The sequence below is a fragment of the Mustelus asterias genome, chromosome 7 (assembly GCF_964213995.1).
Source record: "Mustelus asterias chromosome 7, sMusAst1.hap1.1, whole genome shotgun sequence".
NCBI lineage: Eukaryota > Metazoa > Chordata > Chondrichthyes > Carcharhiniformes > Triakidae > Mustelus > Mustelus asterias.
Window position 1 is genome coordinate 41,436,586 of NC_135807.1, and position 25,944 is coordinate 41,462,529.

General features: G+C 43.9%; 1 protein-coding gene across 1 annotated transcript in view; it reads right to left on the bottom strand.

The window, feature by feature from the left end:
• Positions 1-910: 910 nt before the first annotated feature.
• Positions 911-25,944, bottom strand: part of ptdss1b (phosphatidylserine synthase 1b) — a 40,142-nt gene continuing 15,108 nt past the window's right edge. Inside the window, exons 8-12 of the mRNA XM_078215960.1 lie at positions 15,382-15,539; positions 14,213-14,312; positions 12,220-12,288; positions 8,915-8,993; positions 911-1,255 (exon numbers count right to left, since the gene is read on the bottom strand). Coding sequence (XP_078072086.1) covers positions 15,528-15,539 — 12 coding nt within the window. The 3' untranslated portion in view covers positions 911-1,255; positions 8,915-8,993; positions 12,220-12,288; positions 14,213-14,312; positions 15,382-15,527. The remainder of the gene's footprint in view (positions 1,256-8,914; positions 8,994-12,219; positions 12,289-14,212; positions 14,313-15,381; positions 15,540-25,944) is intronic.

Here is a 25,944-nt window from a genome sequence, read left to right on the forward strand (position 1 = left end):
CTGCAGCCAATGAACAGTGTTTGGGCTTTTCATAGCGTACTGTATCACCCAGTAGTTCAAAAGTACACATGGTCTCAGATACAGATTATCATTTTATCAACAGATTCTGCATTGTCCTGCATTTCACAAAACAAATCTTCTGTAGTATTATTCCCACTGCATATAAAAACTTACAAAGGGATTGACCGAAAAACAAAAATTAGTAATCCATACCGCCACTTGAAGGAAGAGTTTTACATCTGATTTTGCCTAGGATGGGAAGTTAACTTCATCCATGACTTCCCCTTATGAAAGATGGGACAAGAATATTTCATTCCCTTCAAAATAGCAACAAGATTATACAATGGAGTATATCAATTATTAAACACGAACGTACACAAAATTGACCTAGGATTTTTCCTTTTAACCGGATTGAAATGTACAGCAGTAATTGATTGGCATTGTATCCCTCTTTCAATTTTGTGTATATATTATTTATTGGATAAAAACAGGTGAAGTGTTCAAGAATCAGAAGAAATTATTTGGGGAAAAAAAAAATCAATCTGGAACCAAACTTAAAAAATCGTTTAAGTAGTCAGCAAGGGTTGTACCTTCATAAACCAAGCAGTATTAAGCGATTCATACAATCAATATATATATGTGAAGCATGCTCTACGCAAAACAGTATGAATTTAATACACGGCAAGTGTACAGAATGATAATGTTGCAGCAGATGCTGGTCAGAAAGTGCATTAAGCGTGTGCTTTACTGAATATTGCTTGTTAACTTTACATGCGAACTAGAAAGGTCAATGTTTCGTTAACACTGTATTCAGTTACAATAACTCAAAAAAAACTTCTGCAAAAACTCAAAAATGCTTTTTTAAAATAAAAAGGCTTCCAGCATTTCTTCCTTTTTAAACCTTTTATCTAAAAAAAATTGCAAGATCTAATGTAGAAACATTTTACTGTTATGTAAGCCTATATGAATTGTTATCTGCAGCAAAACAGCAAAACTGCTTAGTCTTCTAGCACCAGCCCTTGGCTACTGAAACTATCGATTATTCCAGAGTCCGTCTTTTCCTTGTGCTCCTTGGCATCCAAATGCTTTTGGATCCAGCTCCAAATTTCCTTGTGCAAGGCAGTCCCCATCTTTCTGAAACCACCTTATTTCTTGCCAAGACCATTGCTGACTTTATTTTTAGCAGAGACTTTTTTCCGTTTTGTTACACCCTTGTCTGCTGCATTCAGGTGCAAAGCTTCAGAGTTTCCTTCACCTAGTTGAAGAAAAAAAACAAAAGACTGTTATGATTCTGTGGGAAAATAAGGAGTACCTTTTGCCAAATTTGCATTACTCACTTTGAGTCATAGAGGTTTACAGCATGATAACAGGCCCTTCAGCCCAACTTGTCCATGCTGCCCTTGTTTTAACCACTAAGCTAGTTCCAATTGCCCACGTTTGGGCATGTCCCTCTATACCCATCTTACCCATGTAACTGTCTAAATGTTTTTTAAAAGACAAAATTGTACCCACCTCTACTACTATGTCTGGCAGCTTGTTCCAAATGTTTTCCACCCTGTGTGTGAAAAAATTGCTCCTCTGGACCCTTTTGTATCTCTCCCCTCTCACCTTAAACCAATGCCCTCTAGTTTTAGACTCCCCTACTTTTGGGAAAAGATGTTGACTATCTAGCTGATCTATGCCCCTCATTATTTTATAGACCTCTATAAAATCACCTCCAAGCCGCCTACACTCAAGGGAAAAATGTCCCAGTCCATCCAGCCTCTCCTTATAACTCAAACCACCAAGTCCTGGGTAGCATCCTAGTAAATCTTTTCTGCACTCTTTCTAGTTTAATAATATCCTTTCTATAATAGGGTGACCAGAACCGTACACAGTATTCCAAGTGTGGCCTTACTAATATCTTGTATAACTTCAACAAGATGTCCCCAACTCCTGTATTCAATGTTCTGACCAATGAAACCAAGCATGCCGAATGCCTTCTTCACCACCCTGTGACTCCATTTTCAAGGAACTATGCACCTGTACTCCTAGATCGCTTCGTTCTATAACTCTCCATTAACTGAGCAAGTCCTGCCCTGGTTTGATCTACCAAAATGCATCACCTCACATTTATCTAAATTAAACTCCACCTGCCATTCATCAGCCCACTGGCCCAATTGATCAAGATCCCATTGCAATTGGAGATAACCACCTTCACTGTCCACTATGCCACCAATCGTGGTGTCATCTGCAACCTTCCTAACCATGACTCTTAAATTCTCATCCAATCATTAATATAAATGACAAATAACAGTGGACCCAGCATCGATTCCTGAGGCACACCGCTGGTCACAGGCCTCCAGTTTGAAAAACAACCCTCTAAAACCATCCTCTATCTTCTGTTATCAAGCCAATTTTGTATCCAATTGACTACCCTCACCCTGGTTCCTGAGAGATTTAACCTCATGTAACAACCTACCACGCGATACCTTGTCAAAGGCCTTGCTAAAGTCCATGTAGACAACATCAACTTCACTGGTTGGTTTTCCATTATGAACCCACTCCAACTGCCTCAGTTTCAGTAGATCTTTAGGTGGCCAAACGAGCCATCTAAAATGGCGATTTGTAAAGCACTCTGGGACAATTGGGCAAGAACTAAAATGACAGGCTGCAGCCTAAAAGACAGAGATAAACAGGCTGCAGCTCAGACGACTGGATACACAGGATATGGATCATCTCCAGGACAAAAGAGACTTTCTGGTCAAACTGGGTTGTTTACCAGACATGAGGGCACTGTAACCCCTTATTTGGGAGGGAGGTGTGAACCCTACATGCCCCCAGCACCTGCAGACATGGCCGTTGGGAACACACCCAGAGGTTGGTGTGGCAGCACCCGATTGGACTTTATCGATCAGGGTGATCAAGTCCTGATCGATTGATTGGCAATGGCCAAAAGGAGCGCGAAACCCAACGGGGTATAAAGGGTGCTGCACAACCAGGAATCTCTCTCTCTCTGACCCCAAGAACGGGCTACAACACCGGTGACCATCGCCAGCGACAACCAGCACGAGGAGAGCCACCACACCCGAGAAGGAAGGAAGACCAGAGCCAGAGTGCCAGACCAGACCAAAGGACCAGACTACGCAGAGGACGACTGAGACCAGCGCACAGATAAAGGCCAATATCTGCTTGGGTATTTGCCAGTCACGCAAAGTTAAGTCAAGGTCTTGTATTGGACTTGAACTCTCGTATTTTCTGTAAAGATAACTTATTGTTGGTTGGGTGGGTGATTATTGATTGTGTGTCTTAAATAAATATTGGTTGTACTAACAAGACAGCCACTCGCAGTTATTTGTCCACCGTATAAGGATTAAAACAGACTGCGGCAGGCACAACATTTACAACAATGGTTCAAAAAGACAACAGCTTGGATTTTACAATGTAAGTAATGGTGAGGCTTTAGGTGCGGAGTAAATTGGACAACAACTTCTGGTGTCGGCATTTGTGCAGTAAAACATAGGAAACAGACATTGAATTTGCCCTTGCTCCTTATCTATCTTTGCTACACTGGAATATTGCCAAATGATTCAGCATTCACACCTATGTAGGTGCAATACTTACACACTAAATACCCATTAAAAACATTAGAAAAAGTTAGGACTTGTCCATTCAAGTCCGAGTTGATTTTTTAAACAGTGTGATCAGTCCTTAATTACTACCAAACAATATCGCTGGTACAGAATATTTACTTTCAAAAGTAGTCTCTTTCCTTCAGGATTTAAAAAAAAGGAATAATTTTTTTTGTTTTACTTTTTCTTTCCATCTCTGCTCTCTCTCACCCACAACTTTCTCCCTCTTAATTCGCTTGCTGTACATGATTTTGGATTGAATTAAGTATTCTAACATGCACTTCCTGGTTTAGACACTGCATGCCTCAGTAACGATTCTTCCATCTGGTTGATTGAAAAGACATCGTTCATGCTCGATACCCTGGAAAGGATGCTGTGCTGAAATTAATCCCCAATAAGCGGTTGCATAAAGACCAGGGCAATTGAAAGCGTAATGGACAGCTCGCACCATTCATTCACCTTGACTACAAAATAAGGGACATTAGGTCCATCTGGGCTGGGCTGTATTTGAAACAGATCTCAGAGGTAAAGGATCAGAATCCCCCTCAGTCAAACTGCATTTTTTGATTCTGAACTCAGTAAATATTATTTTAGCAAATATAAGTAAAATATATTGGCAGCAAAGAAGGCAGGGATGTACATCTCAACTTGCTGAGTCATTAAGAAGAATCACGTCTCTTTAAAAGGAACCAAAAAAAAACAGATCACAGAAGGTTAAAGTACCCCTCCCCATTTCCCACTTTAAACTACTTCAATTTGTGACTAAAGCACCTTCATGACAACAGTAAATTAAACGACAATCTTACACAGCAAGCAAAATGACAAATGAGGAACAAAACTGTTCATCTATGGAGACAGGATTCACAATGTGTTTATGTTTCAGAGAGAAAGAAAGAGAGGGGGAGGTAGGAACTATCTTTCATACTGTCTTCCTTTATCCTTACTCGACACATGTGCAATACTATATTTTGAGATTATTTATCACCAGTTTGCAGTCATGCACTTGTGCAAATATCAATTATTGGGGACTTCCTAGTCTAGGGCGGCACGGTAGCACAGTGGTTAGCACTGCTGCTTCACAGCTCCAGGGTCCCGGGTTCGATTCCCGGCTCGGGTCACTGTCTGTGTGGAGTTTGCACATTCTCCTCGTGTCTGTGTGGGTTTCCTCCGGGTGCTCCGGTTTCCTCCCACAGTCCAAAGATGTGCGGGTTAGGTTGATTGGCCAGGTTAAAAAAAATTGCCCCTTAGAGTCCTGGGATGTGTAGGTTAGAGGGATTAGCGGGTAAAATGTGTGGGGGTGGGGCCTGGGTGGGATTGTGGTCGGTGCAGACTCGATGGGCCGAATGGCCTCCTTCTGCACTGTAGGGTTTCTATGTAAAGTAAATCAAATTGAAATTCCCTACCATTACTGTGCCCTTTAACTCATCTTTCAAGAGAGCATAATACCTCCTACAATGTCAGACTAACCATTAATTACAAATCTCCCATTTATACTCTCCTACAGATTTTCCTACTGTAATTTGTCCAATTATAGTCATTAAAATACATACATGCCAAATAATTCTTTCATTTCAAATGATCCTATTTTTAAAAAATGTCATTCACAGCATCGGTCGTGTTGTGGCTGAGTCTGGTGTCCCCCAAGGATCTATTCTTGGTGACCTCCTATTTCTCATTTCCATCTTGCCCCTCAGCGACATCATCTGAAACACATCAAATTCCACGTGGATACTGATGGTACCCAGCCCTATGTCTCCACCACCTCTCTCAACCCCTCCGTCATCTCGGAATTATCAGACTGCACCAATTCCCGTTCAGCCATCATTCTTGTGTACACTGCTCCAGGTTAAACAATGGTTAAAATTCCAATCTCCTCCCCATCTCTGAAATCTCCTCCAGTCCAGTGGGCTTGCTGATTGGAGGGGGATATGGGGATCAGTGGTGGTGCCTAGTTCAGTTACGTTGGCTAATCACCGAGTTATACCAGAGATTACCCAGCGTAACATTTCCAGGGTAAGTATCTGGGAAAGTCCGATGTATCCGGCTCAAGTCTCCAATATTCAGATCAGTTTAAGAAACATTCACGGAGGGTCACGGGCAGCAGAAAAATAGCCCGTTGGAAGTTTAAACTTGCCGGGCAAGTACAACGCCCGTGTGTGCACCAGGACTTCAGCTGGGTCCCAATGCGCAACATAGACTTCAGTCCAGATTTTGCCACTCTAGACATCGAAATCATAGAATCACTACAGCGCAGAAAGAGGGAATTTGGCCCATCGAGCCTGCACCAATAACAATCCCCACCCAGGCCATAACTCCATAACCCCATGTATTTACCCTGCTGGTCCCACTGACACGAAGAGGCAATTTGGCACGGCCAATCTACCTAACCTACACATCTTTGGAACGTGGGAAGAAACTGGAGCACCCACAGGAAACCCACGCAGACACGGGGAGAACATGCAAACTCCACATAGACAGTTACCCACGGTTGGAATTGAACCTGGGACCCTGGCGGTGTGAGGCAGCGGTGATAACCACTGGAAAATTCGGGCCTATACAATTCACTGAACTAGAAAAATTTGCAACCAGGTCAATAATCACCACTGGGCTTTTCAGTGACAGGAGGTGGAGAAAAAAGGTCACTGAAGCTCATTCTTATCCTATAAAAGTTATTTTCCTTTGGAAGTTATTCCTGGCAGTAAGCTGAAATGTAGATAGAAGCTTTAAAATTACATTTCAGGAAAATGTACAGAAAAAAGGCTTAAACATTAAAATGCATACTGAAGTGTTTAGTTTAATAATAAAATTACTCCTGATATTTATATAGGTTGGTGTTTTAATTTAGTACCATTAATGATCCACTTAAGAAACAGAGGATTAATGGTCTAAAGTTTAAAATGACAGTCTCAAATATGAATTAAAAATTGCACTTTTACTTCAAAGGCAATGCTTCATATCCTACCTCTCTACACACCAACTAGTTTAAGTTTATTCAGTAGCGTCACAAATAGGCTTAATACACTGCAATGAAATTATTGTGAAAATTCCCTAGTCGCCACACTCCGGCGCCTGTTTGGACACACTGAAGGAGAATTTAGCACGGCCAATCCACCTAACCAGCATGTCTTTCGAACGGAGAGAAGAATCCGGAACACCTGGAGGAAACCCACGCAGACATGAGGAGAAAGTGCAGACTCCACACAGACATTGACCCAAACTAGGAATCGAATCCAGGTCCCTGGCGCTGTGAAGCAGCAGTGCTAACCAGTGTGCCAACTATTGTGGCAGGGGACAGTCATCGAGTCCCTCATAATCCTTCCCTAGTCCAATTAATAGGAAATTTACAATAGACGGGTCCAATGATGACTTGATGGTTTTCCCTCTTTTCCTGTGAGGGGGGTGTACTTCCCTACAGCTAAATTAAGATACTCTATGGTTATAAATTCCAAGCATGAACCTGGACCTCTACTCGATGAGATTTTCACATAATCGTTGCAACATAGTATGCCTCTGCTGCACTACGGTTATTGGTTAGGTGCACAGTGAATGCTGTATCAATTATTAAAAGAACAGAACTTCTTGAATTCAACTGTGTTCCTCACAAAATTGTTTTGTGCAAAAGTTAGTAAAGAAAGCACTGTGAAGTATCAGAGAACCATACAGCGCAGAAAAGGCCCCTCGGCCCATCGAGTCCCCACCGACACATTAGAAACACCTGGACCCCCACCTAATCCCATCTGCCAGCACTTGGTCCATAGCCATGAATGTTACAATGTGCCAAGTGTTCATCCAGATACTTTTTAAAGGATGTGAGGCAACCCGCCTCTACCACCCTCCTAGGCAGCGCATTCCAGGCCATCACCACCCTCTGGGTAAAAAGCTTTCCCTCACATCCCCCTTAAACCTCTTGATTCTCACCTTGAACCTATGTCCCCTTGTGACTGACCCTTCAACTAAGGGGAATAGCTGCTCCTTATCCACTCCGTCCATGTCCCTCCTAATTTTGTACACCTCGATCAGGTCGCCCCTCAGTCTTCTCTGCCCCAATGAAAACAACCCAAGCTTACACAACCTCTCTTCATAACTTAAATGTTCCATCCCAGGCAGCATCCTGGTGAATCTCCTCTGCATCACCTCCAGTGCAATCACATCCTTCCGATAGTGTGGCAACCAGAACTGCACACAGTACAGAACCTCCTAGTGACCTACCATTCATCAAGTATTTTCTTGTCAAGTATAGGTTTCAAAACAAACGCTGACAGACTTGTATACTGCCAAGAATGGTCACTATTGTTATTAGTTTTACAAGTTATCGACCCACATTTTGTGGTCAGCAGCAAAGCTCACCGCCTACCCCAATAAAAGCTGCCTCTAAAGATCTAATCATCTCCGTGGCCTGGGTTTCCTATTTGAGAGTTTGAATCTGGCATCTTGTCAACAGTGCTGTCATCAAGCAGGGAAAGCAGCCAATCATAGAATCCCTACAGTGCAGAAAGAGGCTATTCGTCCCATCAAGTCTGCACTGATTCTCTGAAAGAGCATCTTACCCAGGTCCACCCCTCTGCCCTATCCCTGCAACCCCACGCATTTACCATGGCTAATCCACCTAACCGACACATCTTTGGACTGAGAGGAAACTGGAGCACCCGGAGGAAACCCAATCATTTCGTTGTATTCTCACAGACAGCAAAGGAGGAAGCAAAATCCACCGACATTTTATATTTTACAGGGATCAAAATAAATCCTTATGATACACAGATGGTATTAAAGTAGAAGCTGAAATTAACAATTCTAAACTAGATTTTAATTTTTTTTCCCCCATCATAATGGAGCCATACAGCATTCCGCAAACATAAAATCAGTTTCTCAGGACCATGGAGTCTGTTTAACTGTAATTTTTAAACTTAATTTGCTGTTAAAAACCCAGGTGCACCTTATTCAACAACGTATAACATTTCCAAGGGTTTTTACAATGACGGCATAAAAAGGGCAGGTTCTTACAAATTCAGTGATTTCTACTCGATTGGAGTCTGGCAGGTTGTCAAACTTCAACTCTCGAAATCTTGAATCACTGACAGCAATTTCAGAATGTCCAGATTTAACTGCGTGTGTGGACTGTGGAAGTCGCTGCCACTATGAGATCTGGCAGCTCTGCTGTCATTACGACCAAGAGAAAATCTGGGCTCTCATAAATAGGACAGCAGACAACAAGCTAATCCTAGTTGCAGTAATCAGTTAGCTTCTCCCTAATAACTAACAACCCTGGAAGAGAAATGTTTTAAATTGCGTACAAATACACAAACCTTTAGCATATGTGTCAGAATGTACCGGCGTGGAGCCAGTGCTACTGATTGTCTCTTCATTTTCACATTCAGAAAGGGTCTGGAACAAAGAAAACATTGAGTAGTAAAGTCAGTAGAAAGGAGTCCTGCTCAGTAATGTTAAAGCATGATTAGTGTTGGTATTTATGTGTTGGAAAACTCTGGCTCATCAGTCCCGTCCAGCAGTGCAATGACTCAGTAATTACAGAATAGACACAGGCCATTTGGCCCAACTGCTACGTGCATGTTCTTGTCCCCTGAGTGCTTCCTCTCACCTTGTTTTATCTAACTTTTGTCAGCTTATCAACAAGAGCTGAAGAGAAACACAATTAATTACAATATCACGGGCCAAACTGTAGAATTTCCACCCTCCCAGTTTACTCTCTCATGGGTTTAGATGGATTCTGCTACCAATACCCTTCTGCACCTCACCCAAGAGCAACATGGGCTTCTTCAGCTGTGGCTACATTTCCCTTTCTGCTGTCGTTTACACCACAATGGCTACTGACAGATTTGACAGACACAAATGGAAATGCCTTGTTGGCATCTTATTTTTCTGTCACCTCACTGAGCACAGAGGAGACAATGGCCTAGTGGTATTATCACTAGATTATTAATCCAGAAACTCAGCTAATGTTCTGGGCACTCGAGTTCGAATCCCGCCATGTCAGATGGTGGAATTTGAATTCAATAAAAGACATCTGGAATTAAGAATCTACTGATCCCCATTAAACCATTGTCAATTGTCAGAAAAACCCATCTGATTCACTAATGTCCTATAGGGAGGGAAATCTGCCATCCTGACCTGGTCTGGCCTACACGTGACTCCAGAGCCACAGCAGAGCAACTAGGGATGGGCAATAAATGGTGGCCAGCCAACAATGCCCGTCCCATGAATGAATAACAAAAAATAACTTCAGGTATAAGTTTGGGTGGATCTAAAGGGCAGAATAGTTGTGGAAAAAGGGAACTGCTGAGGAAATACGTAGCATTACAGTCAGTTAGACATTTACATGTTTTACATATCTCAATGATGTGGAGCTTCCATCACCAAAGCAAGGCCAATTCGCCTGTCCATAAGATGTGGCTGCAAAAGCAACAACAGCTGGGCAGGCACTGAACATCTCTGACGGAGCCTGAGATAACTAATCCTCTTCTTTCAAATAAGCAAAACAGCAAAAACCAGGAATGGTAAGCCAGTTAATCTGACATCAGGAAAGTGCCAGAATATATTCTTAAGGAAGTGGGCTCAGGGAACTAGGTAAAACATAACATTAGTGGGCAGTCAACTTGATTTTACTAAAGAGAAATCATGTTTGACAAAGCAACTGGTGAACTAACAAGATAAATAGAAACCAAAGCATGTTGCTTATTTGGACCTTCAAAAGGTGTTCGATAAAATGCTACACGAAAAGATGTTGCACAAGAATGGGTCTGATGGGATTTAGGTTAATATATTAGCATGCATAGAAGATTGGTTAAAAGGACAGTATACAGAGGGTAGAAATGAACAGGTCAGCATCAGGTTGGCAGGCTGTTACTCGTAGGATGCTGAGATCAGTGCTGGGCCTCAACTATCTAGAATCTATTGTAATAACTCTGATGGACAGGCCAGGAGTGTAAAGCAGTTTGCTGAGCTCACATGCCAATTCCAAAGGGAATTTGAAGCACTTGGAGTAGGTGATCAGAGGCTTGGGGAGGAAGGGAAGAAGTTGGAGGCCTGGAAAGAAGGGTGAAGTCTGAGGGCGGTGGTCAGGGGGTGGGGGTGCAGAGCAGCTCACAGGCCTGACACCAATGGTTGGGAAATGGGAGGGTGCAGGCTTCAGTTTAGAGAGTGCCTAACTGTTGGGATGTTCCAGGTTGGCACACTGGATTGGGCAGGTAGGTGTAAAGACACTCACCTCCTAGATCTGGCAAACCCTCATCTGGATGCTGGATTTTCTGAAGTTCAGGAACATGAATCATTTACAGTTTAAGGAGAAAATGTTGAATAATAATGAGGCCTGGAGCCTGCCAATCTCCCACGTCAGTTAAAGCTGGCTGGGAGACAGCTTGGGTCAGAGTCCAAGATTTAAGTCTATAACCCAAAGCCTCCTTTCATTTTGGACAATTCAGGACTGAGTAGGAGTACGGCTTACCCTCCCCACTTCCTATTTCTTAAGTTCTTATGTCAGTTAAGGGGTGGTGTAGAGGGGGTGACCCACTCCAATTTACATCAACTGGCAGAAAGCTTCATTACAATCTAAACGCAAGAAGAAAAAATAATAATTAAGATGAGTTGTTAAGAGATGACAGAAGTAAGATTTCCTGATTGCCTATTTACAATGAGTGATCTTTCTTTCTGTTTGCCATCCTTGCCCAGCAAGAACTGGCATTTTGACCTGACACCTCCTCATGTTAATATTAAAAATCAAGGCAGGCACTTACGATAGAACTGGTACCATGTTGGCTATACAATGAGTGAGGACATATACTACTTTCTGGCAAGGAGGAACTTTGCTTATTTTTTCAACCTCATGCAGCGTTGCCAGAGAAAGCAGTGGAAATTATTGTTCTGCTGGTGCGAGGCTGTGTGTGTGCAAGCTAAGAATCACAGCCGAGGGGTAGAAACCCTGTCGATTTTACCCCTTCCAAGCTCAGGGATGCAAAGTTAAACTAGAGCATCCCCTGCCTCTGGCCTGGCAGCGATCAGCAAGCTGAGGACAGACTAAGGATTAAACCAGAGATCATGTTTGACATACGAGGAGCGTCTGAGGACTCTGGGTATATACTCGATGGAGTTCAGAGGGATGAGGGAGGATCTCATTGAAATTGACAGAATAATGAAAGGCCTGGATAGAGTGGACGTGGGGAAGATGTTTCCATTAGTAGGAGAGCCTAGGATCAGAGGACATAGCCTCAGAGTAAAGGGACGACCCTTTAGAACGGAGATGAGGAGGAATTTCTTCAGCCACAGGGTGGCAAATCTGTGGAATTCATTACAATAAAAAGATATGGAGACCAGTCATTGAGTATATTTAAGACAGAGATAGATAGGTTCTTGATTGGTAAAGGGATCAAAGGTTATGAGGAAGAAGCAGGAGAATGAGGTTGAGAAACTTATCTGCCATGCTTGAATGGCGGAGCAGACTCGATGGGCCGAACAGCCTAATTCTGCTCCTATATCTAATGGTGCTCATCTTGACGGTTATGTATGTATGATGTCCTAAACCTAAATAGTCTCGATGCAAATAATGTCATCTTCATCTGGCAAAGACGAGCAAACACCGGCTCAAAAAAAAACTTACCTTTTCACGTTGTCCAAAATGTTCAGCGAACCATACCATCACAGCAAGACAAAGGAGGGTAATGAATGCCTGAAAAGAACAAAGGGCCTAATTAGGTGGCCTATACGGTGTTCCAATTCATAGGTCTAACTGAACACAACCTCACAACAAAACCCGCAGTTATCATCCAATATGTTTGAATTCATTTTTGACACTTCACAAAACCGATGCAAGACCACAAAATTATGGCGACTAGGTGATCAGCAAACTCAGAAAAGACCAGGGATTGACTAAGGAGCCTTTTCAAATCTATGGTTGTAGGGTGGCACAGCGGTTAGCACTGCTGCCTCACAGCACCAGGGACCTGGGTTCAATTCCCAACTTGAGTCACTGTGTGTGTGGAGTTTGCACGTTCTCCCTGTGTGTGTGTGTGGGGGTTTCCTCCGGGTGCTGCGGTTTCCTCCCACAGTCCGAAAAATGTGCTGGTTAGGTGCATTGGCCATGCTAAATTCTCCCTCAGTGTACCCGAACAGGCACCGGAGTGTGGCACATATCCCGTTATGGCCATCTCACGAGATTTAGTGGCCTTGATGCCCTCAGCATTGTGCCCAATATGTATAACATTTTTATACAAAAAAAAAATCTGCTTTGTGAAACGGGCGTGTGGATTTTTTTTTAGAACAATGGTGGAGGGATTGAGAAGCAGAAAAGGTTCAAAAACCGCTGCTCGACCAGGCTCAAACCAAGCCACAAACCAGAAAAAAAACCGATTCAATACAGAACAGAGAAATGAATGGTATTTAGTACAAAACACTGTATTGTAATATGCAAACTTTGCCAGCTTGTCACAAAATACTAAAATAATAAAATCACATCCCGCCCCCGAGGCATTTTCCACATACATTAAACTTTGCAGGGGATGATTACTTCTTCCTGTGGTGGACCAATGCCACGGAGACATAAAAGCCCAGTTTCTCTATTGGAAACAAACTGATTCCCGAGGTAAACGCAGCCACATTAATACCAATCCAAACTCATAAAAAGATGCACCAAAAGAAATCCAGTTCCACAAAAATCTGAACATTCCTCCATTATATTAAATGGTAAGTGATTCTATTCATAACATAGAATATTACCCCTTCTGCCCCCCCCTCCCCAACTTGAAATGGAATATTGATAGGAACTTAACGCACCATTCACCCAATCACAAACAGCCAAATATTAGGCATGACTCAATGCCTTTTACTCATCGGGAGAGTACGGCAGGATTTTAAAGGACACTCTCTAAAGACGCAGGCTAATTGTTTCAATATATTAATGAGGCTGAAGCTGCCTGCCTCAAACTTTTAGAGCTAACATCTGTGGGCCAGGTTTCCCAGGGCTCTGGAAACCCCACAAGTTTAAAGTTTATTTATTAGTGTCACAAGTAGGTTTACATTAACACTGCAATGAGGTTACTGTGAAATTCCCCTAGTTGCCACACTTCGGTGCCTGTTCACTGAAGGAGAATTTAGCATGGCCAATGCACATAACCAGCACATCTTCTGGACTATGGGAGAAAAACCGGATCAGCGGGAGGAAACCCACGCAGGCATGGGGAGAACATGCAGACTCCGCACTGACAGTGACCCAAGCCGGGAATTGAACCCGGGTCCCTGGCGCTATGAGGCAACAGTGTTAACCACTGTGCCACCCCATGAAGTGAGGTAGAGTCCAGTCGCTAAGTGCCTTTCTAGCAGCTCATGGGGACAGGAGTGCTTCCCTACACCGCATAAACAAATCTGCTACTTACCTTTCAATCTGACCGGCTGTCAGATGGGCACGAAGGAAAAGAAAGGTATTTACTGAGATGCTGCCTTCTCTCATGACCCATATTTCCCCGCTGTTAGTGATACCCCCACTGCAAATATCAGGGCCTTAGTTACCAGTCCCGGCTCACGGTAGAATGCAGGATCTTGTTGATACTTGCGATTAATGTGAAATGTACCAGAACAACAGCACTGAAATTTCTTACCATGCAAATAAGCCAAAGAATGACGTACAATCCCACAGTTTTGGAAAATAGATCTTGACCAGACTTGATGCACACTATTGCTTCCAGAAAGGAAATGGCACTGTTAACATTTTTTAAAAGAAAAGTTAGACAGATCTCGTCAATGCAGTCCGCGTCACAGCCTCACACCTTTGGGATTAATTTGAAGTTTTCTGGGCATCACAAAATGCATTCAAATATAAATTAAAAAATTACTTCCAGCTTAAGCAGTTTGACACGATAACAGGTTTCACATTGGATTGTTTATGGTGAATCGGAAGTGAGATTTAGTTCATGGCGATGCGGGAGAGGTTGGTGAGCACGGAACAGAGAAACTACAGGAGAACGTCGGGTCGAGGCTCAGGAGGGTTTGGAGGTTAGATGAACTACTACATAGATGTCAGCTGTGGCTCAATTGTAGCATTCCCGCACGATGTATTCTCTCATTTTAGTGCACAGCTCCTGAATGTATTTTGAAAAACTCTGAAGATTTTAACTATATTGCCCTGCTTCAGTTAAAAAAAATTATCTTGATGTATTTTCTTTAACCTAGGATTACATTAACTATGCCTTTTAATATCTCCCCCACATTTCAGTTCTATGTTCTCGTCAGCAGCAATAATTATACTCATTTCACAGGTTGTTTACCCTGTAATGCTTCTTAACTTGTAGATAAAATACATAAATGACTAAAGTATCAGCCAGTGTATAGTTCACTACGTTACTACTTACAAAATGATTGCTCTCCCTCTTCAGGCCATGCATGTCTTAGAAAAGAAATCAAGTCAAATGTTCAACATAAATGTATATAATTAACCACCAGAGGGCACCTTCACCTTATTAGATGGCTTCATCTTTAATTCTCAATCTTTACATTGCTACAGTTTTGGTCTTGTTTACACCCGGGCCCACACCTGTTCCTGACCTCTCAAATAACACGACAGATAAATGGTTGGCTTCGAGCAAGAGTAAAAAGACTGTCTGCTCGCTTTTTTTTTTAGGAACTAACTGAATTGGGCTGAACCAGCAATTCAAGGTAAGGGCTATGTAGCGGATTAGCAGGAACATCTGGTTTTACTTTTAAGTCCATTGAAGTGTTAAATAACATAAAATTAGCACAGACGAGGAAAAAAAGAAATAAGCACACTTACCCAAAAACCCAACACTGCGTCCCTACTCTTTTGCACTGAGCATCGGTGAGATAAGCATAATATTGCCTGTAAACAAAATATTGAACAAGTATTTTACTCACGAGTTCCACAAAATGCAAAGTACAAATCACATCCATTTTTGCAGGTTAACAAATACACTGCATTCCACTTGCAGCAACTTGCCATTGATAACAGAACACCACCAAACAACTGAGCATCCAGGAGCAGATTCTGTTCAACAGCTACCCATAGACAGGAGGTCCAACATAACACAAAGCTAAAAATAATGTTCTTCCAGCTAAGATGATGAATAGAAATAGTTTGGTGCTCAGTTCCGGGTTTGGCAGCTTACCTCGCGATTCAGCAAGCAATTGGGATCGGAGTGGAATGGGTTATTCATTTGGGCATAGTCCAAGTTGATCCACCACCTGATGCCAGATAAGTATAGCAACATGAAGGGTTGTAAAGTCAGGGACAGTAGTGGATAGTTGAACTGGTGTCATCCACAATATCTGGGAACTGATTCCACTGTTATGTGTATATTAAAAGAAGGGAAACAAGGCAAGGGCACCGACAGTGATTGAGGTTGGGGCACCGTCTCTGAATGAACAATGCATCTAGTGCCATGCCCCCACCTTCTCCCTGCAGCCCTGCACATTCTTCCTTTTCAGATAATAATCCAATTCCCTCTTGAATACGTCGATTAAAGTGGCCTCCAACACACACACTCAGGCAGCGCTTTGCAGATCTTCACAATTCGCTGTGTGAAAAAAAATTTCCTCATGTCTCCATTGCTTCTTTTGCCAATTACCTTCAATCTGTGCCCTCTCATTCTTGATCCATCCACTGTTTTATTTCCTATCTACTCTGACCAGATCCCTCATGGCTCCGAATACCTCGATAAAATCTCCTCTCAGCTTTCTCCAGGGAAAACAATCCAAACTTTAAAGTTAAAGTTTATTTATTAGTCCCAAGTAGGCTGACATCAACATTGCAATGAAATTACTGTGAAAATCCCCTAGTCGCCATACTCTGGCGCCAGTTCGGGTACACTGAGGGAGAATTTAGCATGGCCAATGCACCTAACCAGCACGTCTTTTGGATTGTGGGAGGAAACCGGAGCACCCGGAGGAAACCCACGCAGACACGGGGAGAACGTGCAAACTCCACACAGACAGTGACCCAAGCCGGGAATTGAACCTGGGTCCCTGGCGCTGTGAGGCAGCAATGCTAACCACTCTGTCACCATGCCGCACCAATCTTCTCCAATCAAGCCATGTAATTGAAATTCTTCATCCCTAGAACTAAGCTTCTGAATTTTTTCTGCACCCTCTTCAAACCCTTCACATCTTTCCTAATGTGCAGCACCCAGAACTAGACGCAATACTCCAGTTGAGGCCAAACTAGTGCCCTATACAAGTTTAACATAGCTTCCTTGCAATTGTACTCTATGCCCATATTAATAAAGACTGGGATACTGTAGGCTTTATTAACCATTCTCTCAACCTGTCCTGCTATCTTCAATGACCTGTGTATACAGACACTCAGCTCCTTCTGCTCCCGCACCCCCCCTTTAGAATTGTACCCTTATTTAACATTGATTTTGGTGGGAACAATATGCACAATCACTTCACACTTCTCTGCCTTTTGGCCTTGTTGACAGGTACCAAGCCTCTACCTCACAAATTTGATTGAGTTTTTGGAAGGGGTAACCAAGAAGGTAGAGGAGGGCAATGCAGTCGACGTTGTCTGCATGGACTTTTGCAAGGCCTTTGACAAGGTACCGCATGGTAGGTTGTTGCACAAGGTTAAATCTCATGGGATCCAGGGTGAGATAGCCAACTGGATACAAAATTGGCTTGATGACAGAAGACAGAGGGTGGTTGTAGAGGATTGTTTTTCAAACTGGAGGCCTGTGACCAGCGGTGTGCCTCAGAGATCGGTGCTGGGTCCACTGTTATTTGTCATTTATATTAATGATTTGGGTGAGAATTTAGGAGGCATGGTGAGTAAGTTTGCAAATGACACCAAGACTGGTGGCATAGTGGACAGTGAAGAAGGTTATCTAGGATTGCAATGGGATCTTGATCAATTGGGCCAGTGGGCTGATGAGTGACAGATGGAGCTTAATTTAAATAAATGTGAGGTGATGCATTTTGGTAGCTCGAACAAGGGCAGGACTTGCTCAGTTAATGGTAGGGCGTTGGAGAGAATTATAGAACAAAGAGATCTAGGGGTACAGGTTCATAGCTCCTTGAAAGTGGAGTTACAGGTGGACAGAGTGGTGAAGAAGGCATTTGGCATGCTTGGTTTCATTGGTCAGAACATTGAATACAGGAGTTGGGACGTCTTGTTGAAGTTGTACAAGACATTGGTAAGGCCCCACTTGGAGTACTGCGTACAGTTCTGGTCACCCTATTATAGAAAGGATATTATTAAACTAGAAAGAGTGCAGAAAAGATTTACTAGGATGTTACCGGGACTTGGTGGTTTGAGTTATAAGGAGGGGCTGGATAGACTGGGACTTTTTCCCTGGAGTGTAGATGGCTTAGGGGTGATCTTATAGAGGTCTATAAATAATGAGGGGCATAGATGAGGTAGATAGTCAACATCTTTTCCCAAAGGTGGGGTAGTCTAAAACTAGAGGGCATAGATTTAAGGTGAGAGGGGAGAGATACAAAAGGGTCCAGAGAAGCTATTTTTTCATGCAGAGAATGGTGAATGTCTGGAATGAGCTGCCAGAGGCAGGAACAATTTTGTCTTTAAAAAGCATTTAGACAGTTACATGGGTAAGATTGGTATAGACGGATACGGGCCAAATGCAGGCAATTGAGACTAGCTTAATGATAAAAACTGGGCGCATGGACAAGTTGGGCCAAAAGGCCTGTTTCCATGCCGTAAGCCTCTATGACTCCATGACCTGCTGTGCGTGAAAGAGCAACCATAGTTCCGTTACCATCTTTTACATTTAGTTCCACTGTACCATCTTTTACATTTAGTTCCATTTTACCCTGGCTACATCCTCTCTCAACCTGTGGAAGTTAGCCCTCTTGCAATGGAGCAGTTCTATTTTAGGTTGTTCCTTTTTCTTCTAAAAACATCGAGTATCTTGGAATATATCGTTCCCAACTTTAGTCACCATAGGTCTATTTTGAACTCTGTAAATGAATGTGGATTTGCATGTTCTCCCCATGTCTGCCTGGGTTTCCTCCCAGAGTCTGAAAAATGAGCAGGTTAGGTGGATTTCGTAAATAAAGAGAAACTGATGAGTCTGAAAGCTGAACATTCCCTGGATCTGATGGTCTGCACTGTAGGGTTTTAAAGGAGGTAACTTGACAGATAGAGGATGTATTATTTGAATTTCCAAAATACCTTAGAATCTCGACCCCCTGAATTGATAACAAAAATAATCAAACTATTTAAGACAGGAGGGAGAGGGAAATTGGAAGCTATGGGCCAAATAATTTGATATGAATAGCAAGCAAATGCTAGAATCTATTATCGAGGTTATGGTAACTGCACATTTAGAAAATCATGATATCAGCTACCGTCAACGTGGAAAGGAAATTGTGTTTGACAAGGGGAACCAGTAGTGTATTTGGATTTTCAAAGCGCATTCAATAAGGTGTCACACAAGAGGTTATTACACAAAGTTACCGCCCATAGCATAGGAGCAAGATTTTGGCATGGATTGAAGATTAGTTACGGACAGAAAGCAAAGAGTCGAAATAGATCCTGGAGAGATGCAGTAATAGCAGAGTTGTTGTGATGGGAGACTTTAATTTCCCAAACATAGATTGGAATATCCCCAGGGTAAGGGGATTGGATGGGGAAGAGTTCGTTCGGTGTGTTCAGGAGGGTTTCCTGACACAGCATGTGGACAAGCCTACAAGAGGAGAGGCTATACTTGATCTGATACTGACCAATGAACCTGGACAGGTGTCAGATCTCTCAGTGGGAGAACATCTTGGGGATTGCGATCAAAACTCTATCTCCTTTAGGCTTGCATTGGAAAAAGAGAGGATCAGGCAAGCTAGGAAAGTGTTTATATGGAGTAAGGGGAAATATGAAGACATTAGACAGCAAATTAGAGGAGTAAATTGGAAGGAGGTATTCTCGGGGAAATGTACTGAAGAGAGATGGCAGTTTTTCAAGGAATGTCTGTCTAGAGTTCTACAGGACAACGTTCCGAGCAGACAGGGAGGTGTTGGTCAGTTAAAGGAACTGTGGTGCACGAAAGCTGTGCGGGACCTAGTCGAGAAGAAAAGGAAAGCGTACAGAAGGCTCACAGAGCTTGGCGAAGATAGGGATTTAGAAGAGTATGCAGCTTGTAGGAAGGGACTAAAGAAGGAAATTAGGAGAGCCAGAAGGGGCCACGAGAAGGCCCTGGCAGGTAGGATTAAGGAGAACCCTAAGGCGTTCTATAAATATGTGAAGAGTAAAAGGATGAGACGTGACGCCTATAAAAGGAGAAGGCGGGAAAGTCTGTACGGAACCAGTAGAAATGGCAGAGGTGCTCAATGAGTATTTTGCCTCGGTTTTCAGAGAGAAGGACCTGGGTGGATGTACTGCGAGCGTGCAGTGGACGGAAAGGATTGAGTATGTGGACTTTAAGAAAGAGGTTGTGCTGGAATCTTTGAATGGCATCAAGATAGATAAGTCGCCGGGTCCAGATGGGATGTACCCCAGGTTAATGTGGGAGGCGAGGGAAGAGATTGCAGAGCCTCTGGCGATGATCTTTGCGTCGTCGATGGAGACGGGAGAGGTGCCGAAGATTGAAGGATTGCGGATGTGGTTCCTATTTTCAAGAAGGGGAATAGGGATAGCCCAGGTAATTACCGACCGGTGAGTCTAACCTCAGTGGTTGGTAAACTGATGGAGAAGATCCTGAGGGACAGGAGAGATGAGCATTTAGAGAGGTTTAGTATTCCCAAGAATACTCAGCATGGCTTTGTCAAGGGCAGATCGTGCCTTATGAGCCTGGTGGAGTTCTTCGAAAATGTGACTAAACACATTGACGAAGGGAAGGCGGTAGATGTGGTTTATATGGATTTTAGCAAGGCGTTCGATAAGGTCCCCCATGCAAGGCTTCTAGCAAAAGTGAGAGGGCATGAGATCCAAGGGGCTGCTGCCCGGTGGATCCAGAACTGGCTTGCCCAAAGGAGGTAGAGAGTGGGTACAGATGGGTCTTTTTCTAAATGGAGGTCGGTCACCAGTGGTGTGCCCCAGGGATCTGTTCTGGGACCCTTGCTGTTTGTCATTTTCATAAATGACCTGGATGAGGAAGCGGAGGGATGGGTTGGTAAGTTTGCCAATGACACGAAGGTTGGTGGGGTTGTGGATAGTCTGAACAAAGAACAAGAGGAGGAATGTCAGAAGTTACAGAGGGACATAGATAGGATGCAAGACTGGGCGGACAAGTGGCAGATGGACTTCAACCCAGATAAATGCGTCGTGGTCCATTTTGGTAGGTCAAATGGGATGAAGGAGTACAATATAAAGGGAAAGACTCTTAGTACTGTAGAGGATCAGAAGGACCTGGGGGTCCGGGTCCATAGGACTCTAAAATCGGCCCCGCAGGTGGAGGAGGTGGTTAAGAAGACGTATGGTGTGCTGGCCTTTATCAATCGAGGGATTGAGTTTAGGAGTCCAGGGATAATGATGCAGCTATACAAGACCCTCGTCAGACCCCACTTGGAGTACTGTGCTCAGTTCTGGTCGCCTCACTATTGGAAGGATGTGGAAAAGATTGAAAGGGTGCAGAGGAGATTTACAAGGATGTTGCCTGGATTGAGTGGCATGCCTTATGAGGATAGGCTGAGGGAGCTCGGTCTTTTCTCCTTGGAGAGACGAAGGATGAGAGGAGACCTAATAGAGGTGTATAAGATGTTGAGAGGCATAGATCGGGTGGACTCTCAGAGGCTTTTTCCCAGGATGGAAATGTCTTGATTGGGAGAGGCTGTTTGAGGGTAAATCCACATCTGGTATGTGGCAGTCTTTTAAGGAACAGTTGTTAGGGCTACAGGACAAGCATGTGCCTGTAAAAAAGGATAGGAAGGGTAGGATTAGAGAACCGTGGATAACCAGGGAAATTGGGGGACTGGTCAAAAGGAAAAGAGAGGCGTATGTTAGGTCCAAGCAGCTAAAAACGGAGGGAGCTCTGGAGGAGTACAATGAAAGTAGGAAAGTACTCAAACGGGGAATTAGAAGAGCAAAAAGGGGTCACGAAATGTTCTTGGCAGACAGGATTAAGGAGAATCCCAAGGCATTTTATTCATACGTTAGGAACAAAAGGGTTGTTAGGGAAAAAATCGGACCTCTCAGGGACAAAAGTGGGGACTTATGCTTGGAGCCCAAAGAAGTAGGGGAGATCCTAAATGAATACTTTGCGTCGGTATTCACAAAGGAGAGGGATGTGTTGACTGGGAGTGTCTCGGAGGGGAGTGTTGAACCGTTGGAGAAAATCTCCATTACAAAGGAGGAAGTGTTAGGTTTGTTAGAGAATATAAAGACTGACAAATCCCCAGGGCCTGATGGAATCTATCCAAGGCTGCTCAGGGAGACGAGAGGTGAAATCGTTGGGCCTCTGACGCAAATCTTTGTCTCGTCACTGGACACAGGTGAGGTCCCAGAGGATTGGAGGATAGCCAATGTGGTCCCGTTATTTAAGAAGGGTAGGAAGGATAACCCGGGTAATTATAGGCCGGTGAGCTTGACGTCCGTGGTGGGGAAGTTGTTGGAGAAGATTCTTAGAGATAGGATGTATGCGCATTTAGAAAGGAATAAACTCATTAACGATAGTCAACATGGTTTTGTGAGAGGGAGGTCATGCCTCACTAACCTGGTGGTGTTTTTTGAAGAAGTGACCAAAATGGTTGACGAAGGAAGGGCCGTGGATGTTGTCTATATGGACTTTAGTAAAGCGTTTGACAAAGTCCCTCATGGTAGGCTAGTGAAAAAGGTTGGATCCCATGGGATAAAGGGGGAGGTGGCTAGATGGGTGGAGAACTGGCTTGGTCACAGAAGACAGAGGGTGGTAGTGGAAGGGTCGTTTTCCGGCTGGAGGCCTGTGACTAGTGGTGTTCCGCAGGGCTCTGTATTGGGACCTCTGCTGTTTGTGATTTATATAAATGATCTGGAAGAAGGAGTAACTGGGGTGATCAGTAAGTTTGCGGACGACACAAAACTGGCAGGACTTGCAGATAGTGAGGAACATTGTCAGAGGCTACAGAAGGATATAGATAGGCTGGAAATTTGGGCAAGGAAATGGCAGATGGAGTTCAATCCTGATAAATGCGAAGTGATGCATTTTGGTGGGAATAATGTAGGGAGGAGCTACACGATAAATGGAAGAACCATAAAGGGTGTAGAGACGCAGAGGGACCTGGGTGTGCAAGTCCACAGATCTTTGAAGGTGACGTCACAGGTGGAGAAGGTGGTGAAGAAGGCATATGGCATGCTTGCCTTTATAGGACAGGGCATAGAGTATAAGAGTTGGGGTCTGATGTTGCAGATGTATAGAACGTTGGTTCGGCCGCATTTGGAATACTGCGTCCAGTTCTGGTCGCCACACCACCAGAAGGACGTGGAGGCTTTGGAGAGAGTACAGAGGAGGTTTACCAGGATGTTGCCTGGTATGGAGGGGCTTGGTTATGAGGAGAGATTGGGGAAACTGGGGTTGTTCTCCTTGGAAAGACGGAGGATGAGGGGAGACTTAATAGAGGTGTATAAAATTATGAAAGGCATAGATAGGGTGAACGGTGGGAAGCTTTTCCCCGGGTCGGTGGTGACGTTCACGAGGGGTCATAGGTTCAAGGTGAAGGGGGGGAGGTTTAACATAGATATCAGAAGGACATATTTCACACAGAGGGTCGTGGGGGCCTGGAATGTGTTGCCGGGCAAGGTGGTGGAGGCGGACACACTGGGAACGTTTAAGACTTATCTAGACAGCTATATGAACGGAGTAGGAATGGAGGGATACAAAAGAGTGGTCTAGTTTGGACCAGGGAGCGGCGCGGGCTAATTGTTCCTTGTTTCTCGTTTCAAGGCTTCATTCTATGATCATCTTGCTGGTGCCAGTACAGAGCGAGACTGCGGATAGTTGGGAACCTGTCTCGGGGGCAGGGAATTCATATGGTGTTCGTGGAAGTGGAAATGACTAGGGCTGGGAAGCATTTTCTGATCAGGGCCATTGTGATCTCCTGGACTCGTTTCGATCGCCTCAGGGGGTCGGAGAGGAATTTCCCAGATTTTTTTTCCCCATATTGGCCCTGGGGTTTTCACTCTGGGTTTTCGCCTCTCCCTGGAGATCACATGGTCTGGAATGGGGGGGTGGGGGTGAGTTAATAGGTTGTGATGAACAAAGCATCGTAGCTGTGAGGGACAGCTCGGTGGATAGGATATTGGTATGTAGATAGGCTGGAAAATTGGGCGGGGATCCTGGATTCAGGATTCAATCCTGGACCGGGGAGCGGCGCGGGCTTGGAGGGCCGAAGGGCCTGTTCCTGTGCTGTATTGTTCTTTGTTCTTTGTTCTTGTCTGCTACGAGAGGTCACAGATAAGGTTTAGACCTTATCGAACGCCTTGCTAAAATCCATATAAACCACATCTACCGCCTTCCTTTCGTCAATGTGTTTAGTCACATTTTCGAAGAACTCCACCAGGCTCGTAAGGCACGATCTGCCCTTAACAAAGCCATGCTGAGTATTCTTGAGCATACTAAACCTCTCTAAATGCTCATATATCCTGTCCCTCAGGATCTTCTCCATCAGTTTACCAACCACTGGGGGGTAGGTACAGGGGAGATGTTAGGGGTAAGTTTTTCCACACAGAGGGTGGTGGGCGAGTGGAATCGGCTGCCGTCAGTGGTGGTGGAGGCGAACTCAATAGGGTCTTTTAAGAGACTCCTGGATGAGTACATGGAGCTTAATAGGATGGAGGGTTATAGGTAGGTCTAGAAGGTAGGGATGTGTTCGGCACAACTTGTGGGCCGAAGGGCCTGTTTGTGCTGTAGTTTTTCTATGTTTCTAAATGGAACAATTTTTGGGGGGTTGGCAGGCTGCAATCAGCAGGGTATCACAAGGATCAGTATTTGGGTTTCGACTCTTTTCAATCTACATCAACGATGTGGGTGAGGGTACTGACTGTAATGTATCCAAGCTTGCTGGCCACAGGAATTCAGGTAGAAATGTAGCTGCGAGGAAGACTCAAAGAATCTCCAGAACTATATGGACAGGTCAAGTGAGAGGACAAGAATAGGGTCAATGAGAATGTAACGTGTGGAAGTCTGAATTTATTCATTTTGAAAGGAAAAATACAGAAGTACAGCACATTCTTAAACAGTCATAGACTGGAAAATGTTGCAATTCAGAGGGACTTGGGTATCGAATCACAGAAAGCTAACATATAGGTACAGGAAGTTTTAGTTGGCCTTTATTACAAAGGGTTTGAAGTAAAGGAGGCTTACTTTTATCATATAGAGCTCTGAATAGATCACACCTGGAATACTCTACAAAGTTTAAGTCTTCTTCCTCAAGCATGGATATACTTGCTTTGCAGGGAATGCAACAAAGGCTCACTAGACAGGCCTGAAGACTGGATGGTCTGTTCCTGCTCCTAGCCCTTTTATTCTCAAAGACAATTGAGGATAGGCAATAAATGCTGGCCTTGCCCACAATACCCATTTTCCACGAACAAATAAATAAACAGTTGAGACTAAGCAGAAGTGAAACTTCTAATAAATCTGATTAAAAACAGAACTGCGACATTCAATTGAAAAGCAAAGAACTGATCATGAATCTGATGTTTTGTTAGGTTACAGGAGGACTATTGTATGTAAAGCAGCCAGTGGTCAGGATACTAGAGCTATGAAATAACTGCACTGTAAATTTTTATATTCTGCCAACCTTTCAACACTTCCTCCTCTTGTCCTTTAGTTCACCTTACTCACAACTTGCACCAGTTGTATGCTCCAACTCTGCAGCTTCCCTGCTCTAAGTTTAGGCCCAGGGACTCAATGTGCTCTCTTCCGGTCAAACCTCAGAAGCCTTCCTGCTCTAAGATCCACCCCATATTGTCTCAGTTAATTTCACATTTGCTGGTGTTGCAATGGTTTTTCTCTGCACTGGCAGTGGTCAGGACCACAGATCCAAGGCCACCGCAACATCAGCCGGATACTATCTGACCCAACGGTACAAGGTCGTAGTGCTAGATCCATCAATTTGTGTTAAACTGGACCTTAATAGCTCTTGATCCCCTTGGCCAATCTCCAATCCTGCCATCCACTCTCAGCTCAGCCCCAGTGCTGCCACTCCTTCTCAATGGGAGGTCCCAAACCTCTCCCCATATTTCCTCCGAGCCCAACTATCCTGCTCCCTCACAATCTCGCCCCAACCCTGAGCTTCTGCATTCTCGTACATCTCGAGCACCTTCTTACATTATCTCTTCTGACCAGCTGTGGCGTGTCCTTACTCACCTCAGATACCCTCCCTCACTGAGTGAACTTTGGTTTTCAGCCAGTTGTGTGTTCTACTTTTTAAAAATGGCGAGATGTAAAATGGGGCA